A 24,718-nucleotide genomic window follows, 5' to 3' on the forward strand; every position below is an offset into this window, starting at 1 on the left:
TGCCAGTTGACAAAGGCACCACGCTCTGAAAGCTTCTACTTGCAAATAAACCTGTTGGTCAATAACCTGGTGTTGTGTGATTTTTAACATGCTTTATTAAGGAAATTTAAATAAATTTGGATGCTGCCCGAGATGAATGCCATGCAATGTAATGGAGCTTGTTTGGAGGGAAATGGCAGTGTGGTGCTGGGGGATCTGACCTGTTTGGCTGAGTTAGATTTCCTTCTGCTTCAGGTATGCGTGATGCCATTCTTGGTTATTGCATTTCTCACTCCAAGATATTGTTATGGACCAGACCAGACCCGCTCAGCAAAATTTCAGAAGATAGCCTAGGCCGTAACCTTTGCTTATTTTAAAGGCAAATGCATTTCGACTGGTTAAACTACTTGACATTCTGCAAAACAAAGTTTATTCACACCCTGTAGCTAAAATATAGCAAAAGAAGGAAGAACTCAGAATGACTTAACTCTGTTGGAAAATTTAACAGAACAATAGATGGAGTAACGATTAGAAATTAATTGTTCCAGTATAGTAGCATCCCAAAAGCGCACCTTTTGGCAAAAAAGCAAATTCAGAAAACAGATCTTGCCTCTCATGCAATCCAGCAGCTGAGGAAGAGAACCTCCCAGCTTTTGGTTGTAATTGACAGAGGGAAAAAAAGCTTCCATTTCCTCAAGCCCACAGCAACAACTGCTAAAAGCTGACTGAAAATCCTTGTTCTGTGAGGCCTCACCAGTTGTTGATCTTCTCAGAGACTGCTCAGTACCTGTCCCCCAATCTCTCTCTTAAAAAAAAAGGACAAAACACACCTCTTAAAGCCACAGCCTTATCACAATACGGGTATTAAATGGAATGTAGTGAATTAATTTAGCAGATTGCAAAACTCTCGTCTTGCTTGGTAGACAACAGTGATTTCCAAGGCGAAAGTGGGTACTACAGATGCTGGAGATTAGAGTGGTGCTGGAAAAGTACAACAGGTCAGTCAGCATCCGAGGAGCAGGTAATTCAACATTTCAGGCAAAAGCCCTTCATCAGGAATAAACAGTGATTTACAAATCCTACTTGTACCTAATTTCATATCAGAGGGAGATTGTGGAACCTCAAATTAAGCTATGTCCCAGAAATGAGAAGCAAGTCTTTAATCCACAGGATTGGCCAGCACCAAACAGGAGGTAAACCTTTGTATCTGTTAGGTTGAATTTTAGTACTAGAATGAAAATTCAGACTAACAGCACTGTCAGTTCCCGTGAATTGCTGATGAACTTACCCATCTATCTTCTCTTGCAGTTCCGGTATAAGAAACGAGTGTACACCCAGAGTCATATAGAAGAGAAACAATTGGCCAAACTACACACAAAGGTAGGTGCTCCTTTCATTCAGTGATGAACATGGGGATGTGGAGATGCTTTAAGTATCAAGAGACTTGACGTTTACTCCAGCATTCACTCCTATGACCAAGACAGCTCAATTCAAACTGGACTCAGCACCTTTACTGCTAAAACTGTGGCTCATGCTTTTATTGGTTTACGACTGGGTTATTCCAATACTTTTCTGGCCAGCCTCCCATCCTGCATCCTCCAGAAATTTGACCTCATCCAAAGCCATGATTACCTGACGATGACTCCTGTTCACCATCACCTTTTGCTTGTTACCTATTGTAGCTTCCCATATGACAATGTGTCAATTTTAAAATTCTCAATGCTTTCAGTCCCTCTATCCTTCATTTGTATCAGTAAATGGGTAAAGCAAAATGCTATGACAAGGTCCTAAAAACAGTGAAGGTTCCTTTGTTCTGCTGGCTTGTTCTGCCAGATCAGAGATTTAATTGATCTGGCAGCTTGACCACCTGCCTTCAAAGGATGGTACCTGGTGAAAGGCCTTGCATTGGTGAAACTGCAGGAACATATTGGAAAATTCATTTTTTCTTCTATTGCAATAACATGTGAATCAGGTGATAGTGCTATTTCTTCAAGAAAACAGTGGAGTCATTTGTCCATACGTGAGTGTTCCCATATAAAGAAAACTGTCCCATTGCAATATTAATCTGTGCTCCAAAATTCTGTACCACGACATGAACATACCTTTCGAAGCCATTTGGTTTGAAGCTTTATATGTTCTTTAGACTGTAGTAAAACTCTCTTTTCCTATAAATAATTATATTGTTCGGGTAAGACTAGATAGTTTAGTCTTCGACAATGTTGAGTTTTGGAACCACACCCCTGTGACCCTTTGGCAGAACAAGCCTACAGAACAAAGGAACTTTCACTGTTTTTAGGACCTTGTCATAGCATTTTGTTTTACCCATTTACTGATACAAATGAAAGATAGAGGGACTGAAAGCATGAGAATTTTAAAGTTAACATATTGTCGTATCTGGTCAGAATAGATAGTCAGACTAAATGGTTTGTTTCCGTACTGTATAGCTCTATAACTGCAGAGTCAAAGGTAACCTATTTCTCGTTGATGTGTTGTTGGTCTAACACATGATCCAAAGTACACTTCTCATAGTAGAGAAGTGTACTTGCCTGATCTGCATTTGCTTTGGTGTCCAATGCTGAGACTATTTGAAATCTTATTTGCTGTGCTTTCCACATTTGCCAATTTGCTGATGTAGTAATTGGATCTAACAGATTAAATATAGCTGTTCGAGAGGTTTGTGAGTGTTGCTGCATTCGCTGATTGCTTACAGGCACTCGAAGCTGTTGATTATTTTCTTCATTTTGAAATTGCACATAAAGATTTTGATCTCATTGAACTAGATACATTTTGTTGCCTTGTGATATTCTTGTTCGTTTAAACTATTATTGAATCTTTGTTGTTATTGTCCTGAAACCTGTTGATGTTTCTGCTGATTTTAAGTCAACGTTAGGTTTTCCTTTACCAATATGGTGTTTCCATGGAGACAAGCGAAGATATTCCTTTTCCAATCTGGCTAAAGAGTTTCCAAAAGATCTGGGGATAGAATCTCTAAACAGCTGCAATCAATACACTTTTTTTTGACTGTACTAAACATATCTGCCATGATGTAATAATTGGGGTCAACTTTTACCTGCGTTGAGGTATTTTCATGCCGCGTGCAATCTTCTTTGATCAAATTCAGCTTTTTTTTTCTTTGCAATGCTTTCCTCTTAATAAATGAAACTTTGTATTTACTGAATAAAATTTGCATTTCTTGCCCAAAGCTTACTTCATTGTTTGGGCTCTGGAGCTTTGAAGTCATTGCAGTTCTTTCTTCTAATTTTGTTCAGTTCATCGACGTGCCTTAAGCCTGTTTTTGAAGAATTTTCTTAACTTGATTGTTGATAAGTTTTCCTTTGAGTAAATAATCTAAAGCTGCTAAGTTGTTGCTAAAAATCTTAACTCTGCTTCTTCCCAGCCCAGTATTTTTGGGATCTTCCTCTTAGAGATTGCTTCTGTTCTGGTTAGCACTGCTGTTTCACAGCGCTCGGGACCTGAATTTGATTCCAGTCTCCGGTGACCATGTGGAGTTTGCACATTCTCACCATGTCTGCGTGGGATTTCCTCCAGGTGCTCCAGTTTCCTCCCACAATCCAAAGATGTGCAGATTAGGGTGAATTGGCCATGCTAAATTATTCCATTTTATCCAGGGATGTGTTGGCTAGGTGGATTAGTCATGGGGAATACGGGATATAAGGATAAGGTGGGGTTTAGATCTGGGTGGAATGCTATTCGCAGGATTGATGCAGACTCGATGGGCCAAATAACCTCTACCTGCAATGTAGGGATTCTATGATATCCAGTAATCGGCCTCTTTTCAGGTGTGCACAATCCAGATTTATCCCTTTAGCTGCTAGAGGGCATTTGTAACTCACATTCTTTTACTTTCCCTTAAAAGCTTATTTTCTCCACTCAGCTGTAAAAAGCTTTTATTGACTTTAAATTGGCTTGGCGATTTCTCTGCAGAGACGTTCTGTTCAGAGAGTCTTCCTTCCCAGCAGCTGTTTAGCTCCTTGGCTCTTCTGCCTGCTGGCTGGTAGTAAATTGGACTGTTGACCTTTTGAGTTACTCTCTTCTCCAGGCAATTTCAGGTCTGCTTCTGGATCTTCACTGCTGCCACCATTTTCTCAGCAATCCATGGCATTGTGGTCACCATCTTTCATTGTGTGGTTTTGGAATCACACCAGAGACTTTGGATTCAAATCAGATTGCCTAATGAGCAGGAAAAGTCAAGGACTGTCTGCAAAAATTGGCTTCTGTAGTACTCTATTCAATGCATATTCACATTATATACAACAATGTGTGGTAATCTGCAAACTACCGGGTTCTGCTCTGAATTGCTAAGAGACTTTTATCTACGTACTAACCACACTGTGCTTTTCATGCCATGTGTGAAACAGCTCCAAGGCATCATTATAAAGTTGCACCAGAGTCCTAAGGGCCTTGTTGAACAGTACACAATGCTACACATTACATCTCTGGTGCAGGAAATGAATATTTTGAGTGGTGACTGGGGCACCAGTCAAACGGACTGCATTGTACTGGACTGCATTAAGCTTCCTAAGTGTTATTGGTACTGCATTCTTTCAACAAACCAAGTGCAGTCTATTCCACTTGTGCCTTGTAGATGGCAGCAAGTCTTTTGGGAATCAGGAGGTGGGTAACTCATTGTGAAATTTGCAATCCCTGACTATTCTTCTGGGCTTGGTTAAATTAGAACAAAGACCTGCTTGAGCTCTGAAACAAAAACTAAGATTCTGGGCAAACTCAGCAAGTTTGGCAGCTTCTGTGGGGAGAAAGCAGAGTTAACGTTTTGAGTCGAGTGTCTGGTTCTGCTTTCTGCCCACAGATGCTGCCAGACCTACTGAGTTTCTGTTCTCTTCTGCACTTTGTACTTAAATAACAGGTTCAGTTAAGTTTCTGATCAATGACAATGAACCCAGGGTGTTGATGGTGGGAGATTTAGTGATGGTCATGTTATTTAATGTCAAAGGGAAATGGCTAGATTCTCTTCTTTTGGAGATGGTCATCACGTGGCATTTGTGTGACAAGAATATTCTGTTGGACCTAGGAGCTTACCCCAATCTATGCCTGCAGCAATACCCTTGGGTTGACATTATTGACTTGCAAAAATCACAAGCATCTTCCATTGAATGAGGTATGGGCTCAGTAGAAAGTTTACTCTTTAATTTCCACTGATTTCACCTTTGCTGGGGATCCTACGCGCAATGCTCAGTCATGCAATGACACCAAAATGTCAAAGGTAGTCATTACCATTTGTGCTAGAAAGGAGCAGATTATTTCAACTGATATGAATAAACTCCTTTTAGTTCCTTCTTTCTTCCTCCGCTCCCAGTGTGCTGTCAATCAATTTGGTATTTAACTTCAAACAAGGAGTCAAAGTTGTCTCTCCACACTTGATACTGGGAAGTTATTTAAGTAGCAATACCCAGAGGGGGACAGGAAGTGACAGAATGGGCAAACGTAGAAAAGAGCAACTATAGTGTTAAAGGAGGGAAAATGGGTTAATAAAACAAAATAAATAGTTCCTTACTTAAATGCAGTTGGTATTCAGAATAAATGCAATGAATTAACAGCGCAAGTAGAAGTTAATAGGATGATTTTATAACAATTATGGAGTCATGGTTACAAGGACATCAAAGCTGGGAATGAAATATTCAGGACAATGTGTCTTTTCAAAATGACAGGCAAGAAGGAAAGGGTAGCTTTGTCAGTGTGAGATGGAATAAGTGTGATAGCAAGAAATTACCTTGGACTGGCAGATGTAGAATCTATATGAGCAGAGGTCAGAAATAACAAGGGATGGAGGACACTGATGGGAATAGCCTTTACTCCACCTAACCATAAGAATAATATAGGAGAGAAAATAAATCACTACACACTGATACATATTACATCCCAGGTGCAGGAAGTGAATGGGGCACTAGTTAAATGGACTGCATTGTACTGGACGGTATCAAGGTAATGACAGTATGTAAAAAAAGCAATGTATCAATCATAGATGACTTTAATCTTCATTGGAAGAAAAACAAATTGGCGGAGGTAGGCATGAAGAAGAATTTAGTGTTGAAAAATGTGGTGCTGGAAAAACACAGCAGGCCAGGCAGCATCCAAGGAGCAGGAGAATCGACGTTTCGGGCATAAGCCCTTCTTCAGGAATGAAGAAGAATTTATACTGTATTCAGGACAGTTTTCATGAACAATGTGTTGTGGATCCAACAGAGATCAGGCTGCTTTGGATCTGGTAATGTGTAATGAGACATGTTTAATAAATCATAGAATCCCTACAGCATGGAAGCAGGCCATTCTGCCCATTGAGTCCACACTGACCCTACAAAGAGTATCCTAACCAGACACCCCACCCCATTACCTGAAACCCTGCATTTCCCATGGCTAACCTACGTAATCTGTACATCCCTGGATATTATGGGTAATTTATCACAGCCAATCTACCCAACCTGCAAAACCTTGGACTGTGGGAGGAAACTGGCAACATGACATCCCAACACTTGTAATCAATGTACTGACCAATAAAGGCAAGTGTATCAAACACCTTCTTCACTACCTGTGACTCCACCCTCAAGGAATTATTTATCTGCATGCAACAGAAACGACAAGCAATGTCCATCTTTACAAAATAAAAGAGTCTACTCACCTCTTCTTAAGATTCAACAGCATTGCCATTGCTGAAGCTTCCATTGTCGTCAAACTGGGAGTCATAAAAGTCTGAAACACCTACCTGGCCAGCTCCATTAATACTATGGTTAGAGCAGTCACAGTCTGGGCACTAGATTGAGAGTGACCAGCCTCCTGACTCCAGAAAGCCTTTCCATCTAACAGGCACAAATGAGAGTGTGATGGAATCATCCTCACTTGCTTGCATGAGTTCAGCTCCAACAACATTCAAGAAGGTTGAACACCATTCAGAACCAAAACCAGCCATTTAATAGGTACCCCATAAAACCACCTTAAACATTAATTCCCTCCAATATCTGCAAAGTACCACAACTGCAGCGTAGTACTGCATACAAGATGCATTGCAACAAAACTCACCAAAGCTTCCTCATCAGTAGCTTTCAAAACTATTCCCTCAATCACCTAGCAGGACCGAAACAACAGGCTTGATGGAATACCAACTGCTGCAATTCCTTTTCAACTTGTGCACCATCTGACTTGGAAATATATTTCACTCAGATCAAAATCCTCAAATCACCCACCTAACCATACAGATTATGTACTGACACAAGAAGGACAGCAATATATCAGAAAATGTGTACCATTGTTTAAAGATAACTGGGATTACCAATAAATGTTTGCCTTACCAGAAAAATCCAGTCTCATGAACAAACATAAAAGGTGTATGGAATAAAATCTGCAGATTCTTTTTCATGCTCATGTGCTCATGTTCAGGAACATTCTCTATGTCCCTGTTATTGTTTAATCATCCTGTAATATTAAATATTTGCTGCTTCACAGATAATCAGTACTTGCACATCGCTGGTTTGTAAACTCTGTGTATTTTCAAATCTGTCATAGAAATGAAATTACTGACTTCCTGATCAATCTGTCACATGCAAGCAACTAATAGCCTTGCCTGGAAAAGCAGGCAGATTCAAGATTCAGCAACATCTGTAAGGAGAGCCAATGTTAGCCACAGACCATATGAAAGCTCTAGTGTTATGCTTAGTACAACAGGAGCAGAGAGAGAGAAAACCGGATGTGTGTTTTCTCAAAGCAGATTTGGTAGTAAATAGCTCAGCTGTCAGATTCTCTAGCTGGCAGCTGATCATGTGGATAAGATGTCGCTTTGTCCTGCTGAGACAATGCCTTAGTCATTGGGTAGGTGGAACCAACACACTGTGGCCTTTGCAAGGAACATTTCTAAAGTGCTGATATAAGCTCTGAATTCCCAAGGCAGTTACTGAGACTAAGGCACCCAGGATTATTTTCACTCCCTGCCTGTCACAGCCACCGTCAGAGCTAGATCCTATAGCTACCTTTTACATGTGTTTAATTCAGCCTCCCAATCTTTTCCACCTCGCTGCTCCAAATCTTGAAAGCTTGCTTTGGAACTGCAGAATAATATGAGTTCCCTGCTTCAATGCTTCCTCTAATTCCTAATCTCTCTCCATGCTCCCCTCTCTCAAAGGTGCCTAGGATAAATCTTAGCAGGCCTTATACATTTAACAGTAAGGTCCAATGGAGTGTTGCTAAACAAAGAGACCTTGGAGTGCAGGTTCATAGTTTCTTGAAAGTATGGTTGCAGGTAGATAGGATAGTGAAGAAGGTGTTTGGTACGCTTTCCTTTATTGGTCAGAGCACAGAGTGCAGGAGTTGTGAGGTCATGTTGCAGCTGTACAGGACACTGATTAGGCCACTGTTGGAATATTGCCTGCAATTCTGGTCTCCTTCCTATCAGAAGAATATTGTGAAACTTGAAAGGGTTCAGAAAAGATTTACAAGGATGTTGCCAGGGTTGGAGGATTGAGCTATAGGGAGAGACTGAATAGGCTGGGGCTGTTTTCCCTGAAGTGTCGAAGGCTGAGGAGTGACCTCATAAAGGTTTATAAAATCATGAAGTGCATGGATAGGATAAATAGACAGGGTCTTTTCCCTGGGTTGGGGGAGTCCAGACCGAGAGGGTGAGAGGGGAACTATATAAAAGAGACCTAAGGGGTAACGTTTTCACTCAGAGAGTGGTGCGTGTATGGAATGAGCCAAGTGGGATATGGGCCAAGTGCTGGCAAATGGGATTAGATTAGGTTGGCATGGATGAGTTGGACCAAAGGGTCTGTTTCCATGCTGTACACCTGACACACAGGTAAGGATTTACTGCTCTGAGTATTAAGTATTGGGCAGCCTGCTTCAGAAGTCACCCCCTGCAATGACAAAGCTAATTAGGCACATGATGTGTCGATGACCTTCACCTCTAATCAAGAATTTCCTCACTGAAGGCTCACCTTGCCTGAGACAAAAGAAAACTGCAGATGCTGGGGCCCCAAAGTTAACAAACAGGAGGTTGGAAGAACACAGCAGGAGGCAGCATCAGGAGGTGGAGGGGTATAACCCTTCTTCAGGAATGGAGGTGGGGGCAGGGCGAGTTGTAAGTAGAGGTGGAGGGGTGGTCATGGGGTGGGGAGGGTAGCAGAAAGGTGAGATAGTTTTGATGAACGCAGGTAGTGGCAACATCTGATTGGTCAATGGGAGGAATGAATCTGGTTGGTTGCTGTAAGGAAAGGTCGATAGATGGAATGGAAGGAATGTGTGGGTTTTGGAGATGTGTGTCAAATATCATTAAGATAGCTGTACCTTCATCACACTTGTTACAAAACAGAGAAACGTGGTGCGGTCAGCAGAACGTGAAGGCTCTTTTGAGAAGTGAAGACAATCCTAATAAGTAAAGTTGGCCACCACTGATGTTGTTGTGAAACTTGAAAGGGTTCAGAAAAGATTTACGAGGATGTTGCCAGGGTTGGAGGATCTGAACTACAGGGAGAGGCTGAACAGGCTGGGGCTGTTTTCCCTGGAGCATCGGAGGCTGAGGGATGACCTTATAGAGGTTTACAAAATTATGAGAGGCATGGATAGGATAAATAGGCAGAGTCTTTTCCCTGGAGTGGGGGAGTCCAGAACTAGAGGGCATAGGTTTACGGTGAGAGGGGAAAGATAAAACGCAGAGGATGGTACTGTATGGAATGAGCTGCCAGAGGAAGTGGTGAAGGCTGGTAAAATTGCAACATTTAAGAGGCATTTGGATGGGTATATGAATTGTAAGGGTTTGGAGGGATATGGGCCGGGTGCTGGCAGGTGGGACTAGATTGGGTTGGGATATCTGGTCAGCATGGATGGGTTGGACCGAAGGGTCTGTTTCCTTGCTGTACATCTCTATGACTCTATGATGTGACCAAACCTTTTGAAACTGCAGTTAACGCTGGCGACTTGAGGTAGGTGCAGTCTTATTGCAAGATGATGAGTCAGGAGTGGAGATGCCAGTGGGCTACTTTTCCAAGAATTTCAACCATTATCAAAGGATATATCCTACCATAGAGGAGGAAACTTTGGGAGTACTATCTATTCTTTAACACTTTTTGAAAACTATGCTTGACATGGTTCCAAAAGAAACTTTAATCTATACTGATCATAATTCATGATTTTCATTGAAAAATTTAAAACTTAAAATTCCAAACTTTCAGATTGATTAAACTATCCAGTGAAAAGACCTTTTACATTGCTGCTAAAAATAATGAGTTCACAGACATATTGTCCAGAAGATAAAATGATGGAAAGTTAAGCATCTAAGAGATCATAAAAGATTGTATAAGATTGAGGATGTATTGGTATAAATCTCATGTTTTAATCACAGAATCACTATCGTGTGAAGGCAGGTCATTTGGTCCATTGTGTCCACCCTATTGAAGCACATCCCCCCAGACCAAATCTCCTACCCTGTAACCCTGCATTTCCTATAACCATCGCACCTAACCTGCACATCCCTGAATACTATGGACAATTTAGCATGGCCAATCCACCTAACCTGCACATCCTTGGACCATGGGAGGAAACTGGAGCACCCAGAGGAAACGCATGCATTTACAGGGAGAATGTGTAAACCCCCCACAGACAGTCGCCTGAGGGTGAAATCGTACCCAAGTCCCTGGTGCTGTGAGGCAGCAGTACTAACTACTGAGCCACCATGCCATTTTTTTAATCATGTTTAATAAAGCTTGTGATGAAACACATTTTTTTTAAAATGACATTTCACCTTTCCCAGGCTAGAGTCATGTAAAGACCACATCTTTTTATGTCCTTTAAACTGGACTGTGAACTAAACGGGGAAGATACTGCTTTAAATCAAAGAGACTGTGATAGAGGATGGATGCAGTTTTTAAATTCATGTTTACTGGAGCACATTATGTGCAATGTCACCTTTTCCTGGAACAATGACAGTAAAAACAGACAGAATGGAGTCGATGGCTTTTGGACTAAGGAAATTGTTGCTTGACAACAGTATTTTGGCTATCTCATGACCAGGTGATCATGGTGTGTTTGGGGCCAGTGCAGCAAAAATACATTGGGAGAGCATTTAAAAAAAGGAAAATGGGAAGTAGAACATGAGGGTGTTGGTGAACAAGGAGAGGAGTGACATTGTGTAAGCACGTGATTGTGTATATTGTCTGTTTGATGTGCATTATCATAAAAGATGCTTCATTGTTAACTTTTTTGTGAGGATTTGTGTTTAAAGGATTGTGAATAGTGATTCATTTAAACAGGCTGAAGAAATTCCTATCCTTATTTTGAAAGGAATCACTAAAAGGACATGTTGCAACATTTTTTTCAAGGCTTTTCTGGGAAGTTATTTGAATTGAGCTGACTGCTTGGATTTTCTTTTACTGGAAATCACATGCCTGGGTTTGTGGTGGTCACGGGTTTTTAGGTTTGCATATTGTTTGGCGTTCACTGAGGATATAGTGTACTGAAAGAGTGAAACTGCCCCGCTCATTCTCTCTGCCTTTCTGAGAGAACCCTATTGAGTATTCAGTGTACAAAGTTAAAAAATCACACAACACCAGGTTATAGTCCAACAGGTTTAATTGGAACTAGCTTTCGGAGCGACGCTCCTTCATCAGGTGGTAGTATTCTTGAAACACCAATCCAGCTGTTGGCCTGAAAGCTTTTGAAATAATTCCTCTCAACATTTCAGGATTCTTAACAGAATTGATAATGTTGCTCTCGGCAAAGTTATTCATTTTAGTGAAGGGATCAAATTCCAGGAACAGAAGAGAAAAATGATAGCGTTAGGAGTAAAAGTGAAAATAAAGAGGAACGTCATTCAAGTGGAATTTGAATTGTGCAAATGACCCTGGGGAAGGAAATTGAAGCAGACATTGTGGAAGGGATCAGTTTCAGAGAAGTGGATGGAGTGAGAATGGATTGAAGGCCTGCTGGGTTTTTCCTGTACACATCATTCTTTGCTTTAAGAGCTTGTTTACTCTTTTAGGCTTGAATAAATGTAGGTGAGGGTTACCAATTCCTATTGGAGGTATTTCTCTCTCATTGAGCTAAACAGCCTTTTCAGTAACCTTCAACTATCATGCAACTAATAAATAAAAATATTTAAAGAAAGCTTTTTCTAAAATACTTCTAAGATTTTTCATCTTTGCCTGAGTTTCTCATTGCTTTGAAGATTAATTCCTGGAAATTCCAAGACAGTTTCTGAAGGGCTGGAATCAAGAAAGATGACGTGTGGCACTTAATGAGGTGACATTATTGGATTATATATTGCCACTAATCCTTGACTTTTTGTTGTCATAATCTATGATTTGACAAATTGAAGATTCTCACATACAAGGCAAAGCCCAATGGGAGTATACACATGTATTACTTTGTTAATATTTGGAGGTAGGACGTGAGCAAACTGTAGATTAAGAATTTCAATTGTACTCTAATTGTTGTCACCTTGCCTACTGTTTTCACATTAACTGAAAGCAAGTCCCTGTAGATCCAGTATTTTTTCAAGTAAACAACATTATTATTGATTTGTCAAATAAACAAATCAGACCAATTATTTTTTATCACAAACTAATATATACAGCACCTTGACCCTGTGAAATCGATTCAAGAAAATATGAATACCTCCCTTTGACCCAATGCCTTTGATTTTACTGTAAGTAATTCAAATAGATTAAACCACGTCCTGTATAGCCACATGATATTGAGTCCAAATGAAGCAAATCCGGCCTCTCTGAGCACAGTATTTAAATGGCATTTTAATATTAACAAGATAGGTACAAAGGAACGCAGGGATGCTGTGAGGAGAGACGACTGACTGTGTGAGGAAGATGGATTAACATCAGCAAAAGACAGTCAGTGATACTGTATTTATGAGAAGGATGTTACAGAGTGACAGTGAGGGAGCTGAATTATCAGTGGAGATACATTCAATAATGTAGTACAATAGGAGAAAGAATTACTTGCTGATGATGGATTATCATCAGTGGCGATACAGTCAGTTGTATAGGTTGCTTTTTAGAAGGTGTTACTGAGGAGACAAATGGGGAGAAAAAGCCAGCAACCCAAAATATTCTGAATAAAAGCCAATCAGAAATGGTACCTTTGAAAGACAACTTAATGACCAAACATCAAGCTTTATTATATTGTCAATTGGCTAATAGTTATCAATCCAACTCAACAGTGTAAGTAATCTTCCCCTTTTCCAATTGCCCCTGTGAATAGTAATGGTATGATATCTGATGAAAGGGGAATGATGTATGTAAATAACAACTCACCAAGGCAAAGACATGGAGTGGGCAGCATGGTAGCTCAGTGGTTAGCACTATTGCTTCACAGTGGTAGGGACATGGGTTCAATTCCAGTGTTGGGTGACAATCTTGGTGGAGTTTGTATGTTCTCTCCATGTCTGTGTGGGTTTCCTCCACTTACTCTGGTTTCTTCCCCCAGTCCCAGGATGTGCAGTTTACATGGTTTGGCCATGTTAAATTGTCCTGTAGTGGCTAGGTGTGTGTAGGTTAAGTGGATTGGCTGTGGGAATTGGTGGGTCTGACTGGGATACTCTTCAGAGAATCAGTGCAGACTCAATGGGCCATACAGCCTCTTTCCACACTGTATAGAATCTAGGTATCTCAAGAAAGGGTGCAGGTTCATGGCTGTGGAACATGCTGAACCTTTAATGTGGAGTTCAAGGTTAATAAGATCAGCTGAAAGACTGGCATGAAGTTTATTTACAATAATTGAGGTCCAAGTGATCTTTAAATCAACACTCTAAGCCTGAATTGTGATGAAATTATGATATGATGAAAAGAACTGAAAGGTTCTTTTGACAGGATTAAATATTAAATCGATAAGATTAAAGTTATTGTTAATGTGGGCTGGTTGCTTGGAAACTAAGAGTCAAAGAATTCCTATAGTGTGGAAGCAGGCCATTCAGCCCATCAAGTCCACATTGAGTGTAGAAAGAGCATCCCACCCAGACTCACATTCCCCACCCTAAACTTGTAACCCTGCATTTCCCATGGCTAATGCACTAAGCCTGCTCATCCCTGTACACTATGGACAATCTACCTAACCTGCACATCCTGTGGGAGGAAACGGGAGCGCCCAAATGAAACCCACTGGGAGAATGTGCAAATTTCACACAGACAGTCATCCACGGGTGGAATCGAACCTGGATCCCTGACGCTGTGAGGCAGCAGTGCTAACCACTGAGCCACCATCCTGCAGAGCTTTGCAATTATAAAATGAATAAAAGCAGGAGAAACTTAACATGTCTGGCAGCATCTCCGGAGAGAGAAACAGAGTTAGCATTCCCAGTGACTAAGGGGGAGCAGGGGTAAGTAGAACAAATAGTGAGGGTATCCAGAGCACAAGATAAAGGCAGTTAAAGGACTGATTGAGATGTAAAATAGATGTTAATGATCGGTTTAAAAAAGGGACAATGGATCAGCTCTGTTGGCAGCAAAGCCACCAAGACACAAATGAGTCAAGCTTGGGAGTGGGGTTGTTCATAACCAAAATGAGGGACAGTGGTCACATTCTGAAGTTGATCTGATTGTTAATTTCTAAAGGTTGTAAAGTACGTCAGTGGAATTTGAGGTGCTGCTCCTCCAGTTTACTGAAAAAACTTCAAAAAGCTGAGGATGGAAATGGCAGCATGACAGCAAGCTGGTTCATTGAAATGGCAAGCAACTAGAAGGATGCAGCAAATGTAGTAGACTAGATTGAAGGAAGTACAAATAAACTGTACCTTCATCTGGAAGGTGTATTTGGGATCTTGGGCAGTGAAGAAGTAAGAGATAATAGGCCAAGTATTAAATCTTCTGCAATTTCATAGAAAGGTGCTGGGGCAGGCAAGGGAAGTGGGGTGGGAGCTGAGGAAATGTTGGGAGTGATGTAGCAGTGGAACAGGGTGTTCTGAAGGGAACAGTCCCAGAGGAATTCTGACAGGGGAAGAGAAGATGGTGGAAAGGTTGGAGGATGACCTTTTGGTGCAAAGACTGGAGTGGCAGAAAATAAGGACAAAGGCAGCCCTATTATTCTAGGAGGGTGCAGGAAGGGGTGAGGACAGAAGGATATGGATAAGATAAGAATCCAGCACTTTAAAACACTGAGAGAAATGGTCAGTGTAGGTAGGAGCAAAATACGTGGTGCAAATCGCCAGCCTGTAAATAAACACACATCCCACCTCCTAGTGGATGTGGAACAGACTCCAACAAAAATCCTGTCAGACTCGTGCCTTAATTTTAACCTGTATCAGAATCAAGAAATGCAAGAATTCTGGAGTGATAAACTTGCATCCTGAGATTCTGAGAAATTTCAGCTCCCAGGCCTCTCTTCCATATCCAGTTCCAGAATTCTGCTGAAATGTAATGAGGGAATACTAGCAGCAGGGGGACCCAGCAAGAACACTCCCAAGCAATTGGGAACATTTTGTTAGAGAAATGGCTTGGTGGGGGGGGGGGGGGGGGGTTGGTACATAATTTCCTTGTGAGGCCAGAAAGACTAATTATTGGCTAAGCAGGGAATGTGACAAAGAGAGTGACATTTCTTCTGATCTTGGTGTCTGTTCAGAAGAGGCTCTGACAATATAACTAGTGCAAGCAGCACTTGCTCAGCAGTAACTGACTCATTGACATTCAGTTTGGGTTCTGCCAGGGCCAGTCAGTTCCTGGACCCATCACACCCTTAGTTGAAACATGGATAAAAGAGCTGGACTCCTGAATGGAGGGAAGAGTGATTGCTCTTAACATCAAAGCTGCATTTGATCAAGTTTGGCATTCAGAAGCCTTGTCAAAACTAGAGTCAATGGGAATCAGGAGGAAAATAATCCACCTATCACAAAGGACGATGGTTGTGGTTGTTGGAGGTCAGTCATCTCAGCTCCAGGACATTTCTGAAGGAGTTCCTCAGGGTAGTGTCCTACGCCCAACCAATTTCAGCTGCTATCTCAATGAATTCCCCCCGCTCCCATCAAAACATTTGCTGATGACTGTACAATGTCCAACATCATTAGTGACTTCTCACGTACTGATGTAGTCCATGCCAGAATGCATCAAGAGTTTAGATGAGAGTGGTGCTGGAAAAGCAAGAGCCAGACAACATCCAGCGTTGGATGGCAAGTGTGAGTATAATTCACACCACACAAGTGGTAATGGCCATGTCCGACAAGCGAGAATCTAGCTATTGCCTATTAACTTTGTGATTTCACATCACTGACTTCCCCACTTTCACATTCTGGGGTTAACATTGAGCATAACCTGAACTGTGCTATGCATATAAATACTGTGGCTACAAGATCGGTCAGAGCCAAGGAATCTTGCAGTGAGTTATATACTTCCGGACTCCCTGAGGTCTGTCCACTTGTGGCCACAAAGACAGCCTGACACCATCAGGGCAAAGCATCACATTCGCCAATAATTAACTTTGTGCACCCCTGACACACAGGGACAGTGATGCAGCATCTATAGGGTGCACTGCAAAAATTCAGCAAGACCCCTTCGACAGCACCACCTAAACCCATGACCTCTACCATCTAGAAGGACCAGGGCAGCAGATGTATGGGAACACCACTACCTGCAAGTTCCTCTTCAAACCTCTCACCACCCTGACTCAGAAATAATTTGCAGTTCCTTCATTGTTAATGGATCAAAGTCCTGGACCTCCCTGCTTTGTGGACATGGACTGCAGCAGTTTGAGAAGGTGCTCACTACCCAGTTTGTCAAGAACTATTGGGAAGGCCTTAAATGTGGGCACAGCCAGTGAAGTCCACAATCCATAACAAATGAAAGTAAACAGCTGAATCACTTTGAAGGGAATACTTGATTTTCTGTTGTGTTTTGTGCTGTCTGACTTCATCCAGAATGAATGATTGAAAGGGGTGGAAGAAATTAGAACAACTGGCTTAAATTATTCTGATTGAGCTCCAAGAGTAAATGCATTTTGGTTCTTGTGACTCTCCATCTTGATCATGCTACTGGAACTGCATCTGGTTGGAGGTTATTGAGCTAGACACCTCTCTTTATGTTCACACCTTAAGAATTGCCAGTGAAGTGCTGAAGTAAGAGCGCCTGTGAAACTGTGTCTCAGCGAGAGTGTACGCCTTCAGAGAAGAAGGACAAAAATAAGCCAAAACTATTGCTCTCCACCCGCCTCTGCCAAACTCCTCCCATTTAGACACCATTTCATTTAAGGAGCTGAAAGGACTTGCAGGGAACGGAGGGGAAAAGGAAAACACATAACAAAGATCACAATTTCCGAAGCAAGAACTGTGCCCCACATCCTTTTGAGGCATGCTGGCAATGTAAGCGTATTGCACTTACATCTCAGTACTTACATCTGACAATATCCTGCTGCCGTTCACTGCTTGGTCCTTAGAGTTCACAGTTTTATGTGATGAGTTTATAGCAATCCACTCTTTTTCTAGTTCCATTGGCTCAGCCAATCTCTTATTAATAGCAGCATTTCCCAACACAAATCCAACAGCGTTTGATTCAGAGCAATGCAGTTTCCATTCTGTTGTCACGTACACTGTGCTGGACTAGTAGAGAGAGTCACTGTCCCTGTGTTTGATAAACAAGTAAGCTAGCAAAACAAGGCTTGTTTGATAGCTTTGTATGTGTGTGTGTGTATGTTGGTGCTGCTGATTAGTGAGTGACTGGATTGATGCCTGGGTCTCGAGGGGCGTGGGGTGAGCTTGACTGTGTGACGGGTAAGTGTGAGAAAAGGCTGTCACTGACTGGGGAGAACGAGCCATTTGTGACTGAAGTCCCACTGAGCCTGGAGTGCTTCAAAGTAAAGGCGGCTCGAATGAAAGCAGCTTGTGTGCGCTGAGCTGTTCATGAGGTTGAAGAAAGCTACAGCAAGGATGGGATCAGTATTAGGCAGGAAGGTAACTCCAGAGGAGATAGAGCAGCGGACGCAAAAGCAGCACGTGACTAAGATTAACAGTAAGGTACCATACATTTTGTGTTAGTCAATAACTTGTAATCCTTATCCAATGCAGGATAACTGGGATATAAGAGCCAAGAATTGGGCCAAACTTTATCTTTTGGGAAAACTGTTTTATCGTTTACCTGGGCTTGGAGGGTTTGGCATTTGGGAAAGAGTATCTTTCTCAATGATCCAACTTTTTCAATCAAGCTGACCTTTAAAGGGCTTAAGACCTTTAAAGGGTTTATTTTGACTTCCTGTGAGTTAAAAGGGCTTCTTTCAATATGTTGCTATAGAGATTCGAGGAAGAAAATGAGTCAATTCAAATCCTCCCTCGAATGCGATGCTCATTAAAGAAGTTTTTGTCCCTGTGTTATAGTAGAACATGGGGTAGAAAACCACTTTTAGGTGAGGGTAGTTTTCGGAAAATGATTGATTGGGACTTTCTCTGGGATTGTGAAATTAAGACTCTCTGGGTTAGTGGGACTTTGGGGTTTCAGGATTCTGAAATTGTGGAACTTTGAAGCTCTGTATTTTGGGGCAAGGAGGACTTGGATTTTGAGAAAGTGAGGCTGACAATGAATTCGTTGCAAATTGTGGAGAAATCTTCCCAATAGAGTAGTGGCATCAAAACCCCTGGCATAAATTAAGATACAATAATAACAATTTAACATGTATTTGGATTGATTAAGGAAGGTAAATTTGATAGCTTCATTCCTCTGCTGCCATTTTGTGATCTAGTAATTTAAAATTTGCATAAAACGTTCAGCAGGCTGTAGTCATGTATCGTTTGGTCATTTTGTTATAAGATGTAAAAGCAATAAAACAGTATATAATATTGTCATAATCCACCTGAGAAAATATGCTGATATTTGAGCCTTATTACTTCCAGAGTTAATACAAAGTTAAAGATTTAATTAAATTACTTCAAGTCACCAATACTCCTGCCTGACAATTTCTGTTAACAGAAGATATTAATCAGATTTCTGCACTTAACAAGAAACTGCTATTTATTACAAGTAAGTCAATTCTAATGACAGGCAAACAAAATTTGAATGATCAATTTATACCTCTCTAATGTAAGCTTTAAGGTAAAGTCACTATAGTCTTATCAGACCAGTGGGCTGATTTCTTATGAAAGAGAGATGACTGGTGGTGGTTGAACCTGAGGGTCACCATGCTCATGTGACGTGAGATATTGCGAAGAGAAGTCCTTCATGGTAACTTCAGCTGGTGCGAAAATTGAACCCACACTATTGGTATCACACTATTTCAACAAGCTGCTATCCAGCCAACTGAGCTAATCAACCTCTACTTAGATTAGATTAGACTTACAGTGTGGAAACAGGCACTTCGGCCCAACAAGTCCACACCGACCTGCCGAAGCGCAGCCCACCCATTCCCCTACATTTACCCCTTACCTAACACTACGGGGAATTTAGCATGGCCAATTCACCTGACCTGCACATCTTTGGACTGTGGGAGGAAACCGGAGCACCCAGAGGAAACCCACGCAGATACGGGGAGAACGTGCAAACTCCACACAGTCAGTCGCCTGAGGCGGGAACTGAACCCAGGGCTCTGACACTGTGAGGCAGCAGTGCTAACCACTGTGCCACCGTGCCGCCCACTTCTCTTAAACACCTAGATACCCAGTACATGCAGACAGGCATAGACAAACAAAAAAAAAATGGTGTTATAGGTGATGAAAAACACATTAGGGTAGCACAGTTGAATAGTTTCAGTCCACAATGTTCAATGAGGCGTCCTTTTGCTATTTTGATATTCTTGTGATCTCTGATCATCTTTGTTCCAAATTTGTTCCAAATCCCCCAAGTCATTTACTGAAGACACAGGCTGGTTGGCACACTAATCTTTCAGTCTCTCTGTTTGAGGCAGCAGCTGAGACAAAGGGTGAGTGAGGATTGCTAGTTATCTTCCAATTCTTTGTGCCTACTCTGCAAAAAGAGAGAGGCTGTTTTCCTTTTAGACTCTGAAAATATTTGTTTGCTGCATTGTTCACACCCAGGCTGTCCCCCTGCCCAGGAGCCAGTCAAATTGTCATCATGCTGATGAAAAATCAACCAACACACACACCTGATGCTGATGTGTCCAGCAACCCATTGCTTAAATAGGTAAACACCATAAATGTAACTTGGAATGAATTACAGTAAATCTCTTTTCACATTTTACTTGGTTTATAGCAGTATCCCTTTCCCATTTTGGTCCACAATCCACAAATAAAGGAAAATAAAGAGATAATGTTTTAAAAACTTTGCTGAAATGGTACAAGGGTTGAGGGGTTACAGTTATGAAAGCAAATGTGAGAACATAGCATCTAAGGTTAAGAGGTTTTCATGATTGAGACCAGCATTGTGAGACTTTTTCTGGTACAGAATGAGAGTTAAATGGATTGTTAGAAAATTTCTTTATAATACTATAAAATTTGGAATTTTATGCAGTCTGCTGTTCTCTATGCCCATTTTCTTTAACAATCCTTATTATGTCTGTCCCTACTTGTTCCATCTTTTCCTGCATTATTTCTCCCTGTTCTCTCTTCTCACTCTCTATGTACCTCCTTACTTTCAGTTTTCCTTCCTACTCTTCCATTTTCTTGTCCCTCTTACTTTATCTTTATCCACTCACTTCCTCCTTCCCTGCTGTTTTATTTCTTTACTACTTCCAAAGGGTGAAATTGCCCTTTATCAACAGTAGAAAAGTATAGCTCTTGAAAAGCACAGCAGGTCAGGCAGCATCTGAGGAGCAGGAGAATCAACGTTTCGACATAAGCCCTTATCAACAGTGCCAAGCAGTCTCATAGTGAATTAGTTGCCTCTTCCACACCTTGCCCTTTTTATTCTTGTTGACTGAAACGACAAAGCAGATCTGGTGCAGTGAAATGCAGGCCTGCTAATTCAATCTGCCAGCATAAGCTGATTTCATCCCTTTTATCTTTCCAACTGTTTTTATGTCCTCTCCTGTAACTTAATTCTTTATGTCGCGAATTGTCAATTTTTGTCTGATATACTCCTGTGAAGTACCTTGGGTGTTGAAATGTGCATTCTCATCGCGAGGGATGTTAAGGGGTTTTGCCACACCTGACCGCTTCCTTGGTTACTCATGACCACATAACATTGCATTATCATAAGTACAACCCAGTATGCACGCACTTAACATTGAACGGAATGCAACAATTTAAAGCTTTAGACTTTTAGAAGACTTCAAATGAAAATAAATATAGGAATTAATTGCCCATAGAGTGCATATTGGCATATAGCTCAGGTTTGGATCACGTTGGCACAACATTGGCACCCTGACATACAGTGTGAAGACACTGCTGTATACTGTTGGTACACATTGACACAGTGTTGGCATGCTCATACTCTGTGTTGGTGGACTGTTCTACATCATTGACACACAGTATCACAAGTTTGTCAAACTGTGGTGGAATCTTGCTACACTGCTTTTGATTAAGTTGAGTTTTGATTGTTAAAAATATATTGGTTCTAGGCTGGAGCAATTCACCTTGTCCCATTCCCTGCCATTTCCCTGTAGTCCTGAAATGTTTTCTGTTTAGGCAATGATCTAAATTCCTTTTGAAAGCCATGATTGAATCTGTACCCATCATACCCAGGCAATAGGTTCTAGATCATATCCGTTTGCTGCAGAAAGATATCTTTGTTTTTTCACCTTGGTTCTTTTGTCATTTACTTTATATCCATGGATTGTTTCACCAAATCAAAAGTACACTGCCCTTCTGTTGATGGGAACAGTTTGTCCCGACCTACCCTATCCAGGTCCTTTACAACCTTGAAAACGTCTATCCGATCTCCTCTTTTTTATTCCTTCTCCAAGGAGAGCAACGCCAGGATCTCTGGGCACCTGAAGAAGGGCGTATGCCCGAAACTTCGATTCTCCTGCTCCTTTGATGCTGCCTGACCTGCTGCGCTTTTCCAGCAACACATTTTTAATTTCTGGGCACCTGCCAAGCTATTAAGGTGAACTAAGCTGAGGGCAAAGGTGGCATGAATATGATGTTGGCTGAGTAACAGAATACAATGTAGAGCTGAATGGCTGTTTTTCATATGGAGGAATATATATTGTTGTGTTCACCAAGGATATATATGTATTATCATCACTGCTTTTCTGGATGTATATTAACAATATAGACTTGGGTGTGCAGGGCACAATTTCAGATGGGCAAAAGACACAGAAGAAGCATGCATTGTGAACATTCATTGTTCTGCAAAAGATTAATCAAACCAAGGAAGAAATGAGGGATACTAACCACTGTAGTCATGTGAAGGATAGCAGAGCAGGCTACATTGTCATGCCTGATGAAGGGCTTTTGCCCGAAACGTCGATTTCGCTGCTCGTTGGATGCTGCCTGAACTGCTGTGCTCTTCCAGCACCATTAATCCAGTATTTGCTTTCCAGCGTCTGCAGTCATTGTTTTTACCTACATTGTCATGCAGATGGGTGGGTGGGCAGGGTTTAAAACAGTTCTCTGGTTTTGAATTACCTACATGTTTACTAGAGAGGTGTTTATATTCCCTCTTGTTAGAGATAGTAATTGCCTGGCATTGAGTTCTGAATGTTACATACTACAGGCTAAACTTAAAAGAGTTGCAGGTTCATCGGCACGTGGGCAGGGACTGTTAATTGTAGAAAACCTTTATGGATAAAAGGGCAGACATTGTGTTTTTGTCTCTAATGCTAGAGCTTAATGGATGTTTATTTTGACAGTATCTTTTAGGTCAGAACCATTGGTAAATTCAGCATCACAGAATATTATCAATACTTATCAACTACTATACTATCTTAGAAGAGACACACTATATATATTGGTTTGGGTGAATTATCAGTCACACAAGTGAAGTGACTTCTCAATCACTCTATGGATTTCACCCAAGCTTCAAATTTAATTACCATGACTTTCAAATAAGCAATTATGAAACAATCATTTATCTCTTTTGCTCTACATTCCCAGGCCATTTGAAGGGTCTGAAGTTTCTTGTTGCATCAGTATGTGAGGGACAAATAATTTGAACAGAGTTGCTCTGTAAGCATTTACATGTGGCACCCATGTATGCATGTGTAATATGAAGATTTGTGATCATGCTGAAATGTTAAGAAAACAGTTTCTGTACCTTCTGAACCCAGGCTTGGTCCATTATTGAGTTTAGTTTGATTTGATTTATTATTGTCACATGTACTGAGATACAGTGAAAAGTATTGTTTTGTATGCTGACCACACAAATCATACCTTCATAAGTACATTAGGGTAATACAACTGAATGCAGAATATGGTGTTATAGCTACAGAGAAGGCGCGGAGAAGGATCAACTTTATTATATGAGAAGTCCATTCATAAGTCTGAAAACAGCAGGAAAGAAGCTGTTCTTGATTCTGTTGGGTACATGTTTTCAAACATTGGAGGGTGGATGGGAGTATAACTGGGGGGGGAGGGAGGTTCTTTGATTATATTGGCTGCTTTCCTGAGGCAGTGGAAAGTGTAAACAGAGTCAATAGAAGGAAGGCTGGTTTGTGTAATAGACTGGGCTGCGTTCACAACTCAATAATTTCTTGCCGTCTTGGCCAGTGTAGTTGCCATATCAAGCTGTGATACGTCTGGAAAGGATGCTTTCTGTGGTGTAGCTGTAAAAATTGGTAAGAGTCAAGCTGAATTTCCTTGGCCTCCTGAGGAAGTAGAGATGTTGGTGTGCTTTCTTGACTGTAGCATTGTGTAGATGGACCAGGAGACATTGTTGGTTATGTTTACTCCAAGCATCTTGAAGTTCTCAACCATCTCCACCTCAGCACCATTGATGCTGACAGGGACATGGCCTCAACTCTGTTTCCTGAAGTCAATGACCAGCTCCTTTGTTTTGCTGGCATTGAGGAAGAGATTGCTGTCTTTACCCCATGCCATCAAGCTGTCTATCTCTTTCCTGTACTCCATCTTGTTGTTTGAGATCTGACCCACTGCAATGGTGTTATCAGCAAACTTGCAGACTGAATTTGGCCACAGCTGTGAGGGTCAGGGTCTGAGCACTAGTGTTGAGGATTATTGTGGAGGAGATTTTGTCACCTATCCTAACTAATTGTGGCCTGTGGGTCTGGAAGTTGTGGATCAAAATGCAGAGGGGGGAGCAGAGTCCTCAGTCTCAGAGATTGGAGATGAGTTTGTTGGAATTATGGTGTTGAAGGCAGAGCTAAAGTCAATAAGTAGGAGCCTGATGTAGGTGTCCTTGTTATCCAGGTGTTCCAGGGATAAGTGTAAGGCCAGGGAGACGGTGTCTGTGTGGACCTATTGTGACAGGAGGTGAATTGTAGTGGATCAGGCCAATCAGGGAGGCTGGAGTTGATGTGTGCCATTACTAATCTCTCGAAGCACTTCATAATGATAAACTCTACTTTGCCAGTGACCACTTTGTGACATCTCATCCACTAACGTAGGGACAGACTCTACCTTTCTGTTGATGCTGTGCACTTCAACTTATCTGCAACCATCTTTAATAAGTGGAATGATGCTGTACTTTCTCACTGTCATCATATGTTGGACCAGTTCACCATTATCAGCAAAATTCTATGCTGATACACAGAACATATAGCTGTTCTGCTGTCTGGCTCCCAATTCCAACAATCAATCTCCTGGTTGTTAATTTTGAGGTGCACATGCTACACATAAACAAACACAGTTTGACCTTGAGTTAAACTTTCTGGAACAGAAACGGAAAATGCTGGAGAATCACAGCAGGTCTGACAGCATCAGCGGAGAGAGAAACAGAGTTAG

The 24,718-nt window shown here is 41.4% G+C and overlaps 1 protein-coding gene across 1 annotated transcript in view; it reads left to right on the top strand.

Moving 5' to 3' along the window:
• The window catches only part of shank3a (SH3 and multiple ankyrin repeat domains 3a), a 973,942-nt gene that overhangs the window by 311,117 nt on the left and 638,107 nt on the right, over nucleotides 1-24,718 (top strand). The window contains exon 5 of the mRNA XM_072562789.1: nucleotides 1,288-1,359. Coding sequence (XP_072418890.1) covers nucleotides 1,288-1,359 — 72 coding nt within the window. The remainder of the gene's footprint in view (nucleotides 1-1,287; nucleotides 1,360-24,718) is intronic.

The sequence above is a fragment of the Chiloscyllium punctatum genome, chromosome 44 (assembly GCF_047496795.1).
Source record: "Chiloscyllium punctatum isolate Juve2018m chromosome 44, sChiPun1.3, whole genome shotgun sequence".
In the NCBI taxonomy this organism is placed as follows: Eukaryota; Metazoa; Chordata; class Chondrichthyes; order Orectolobiformes; family Hemiscylliidae; genus Chiloscyllium; species Chiloscyllium punctatum.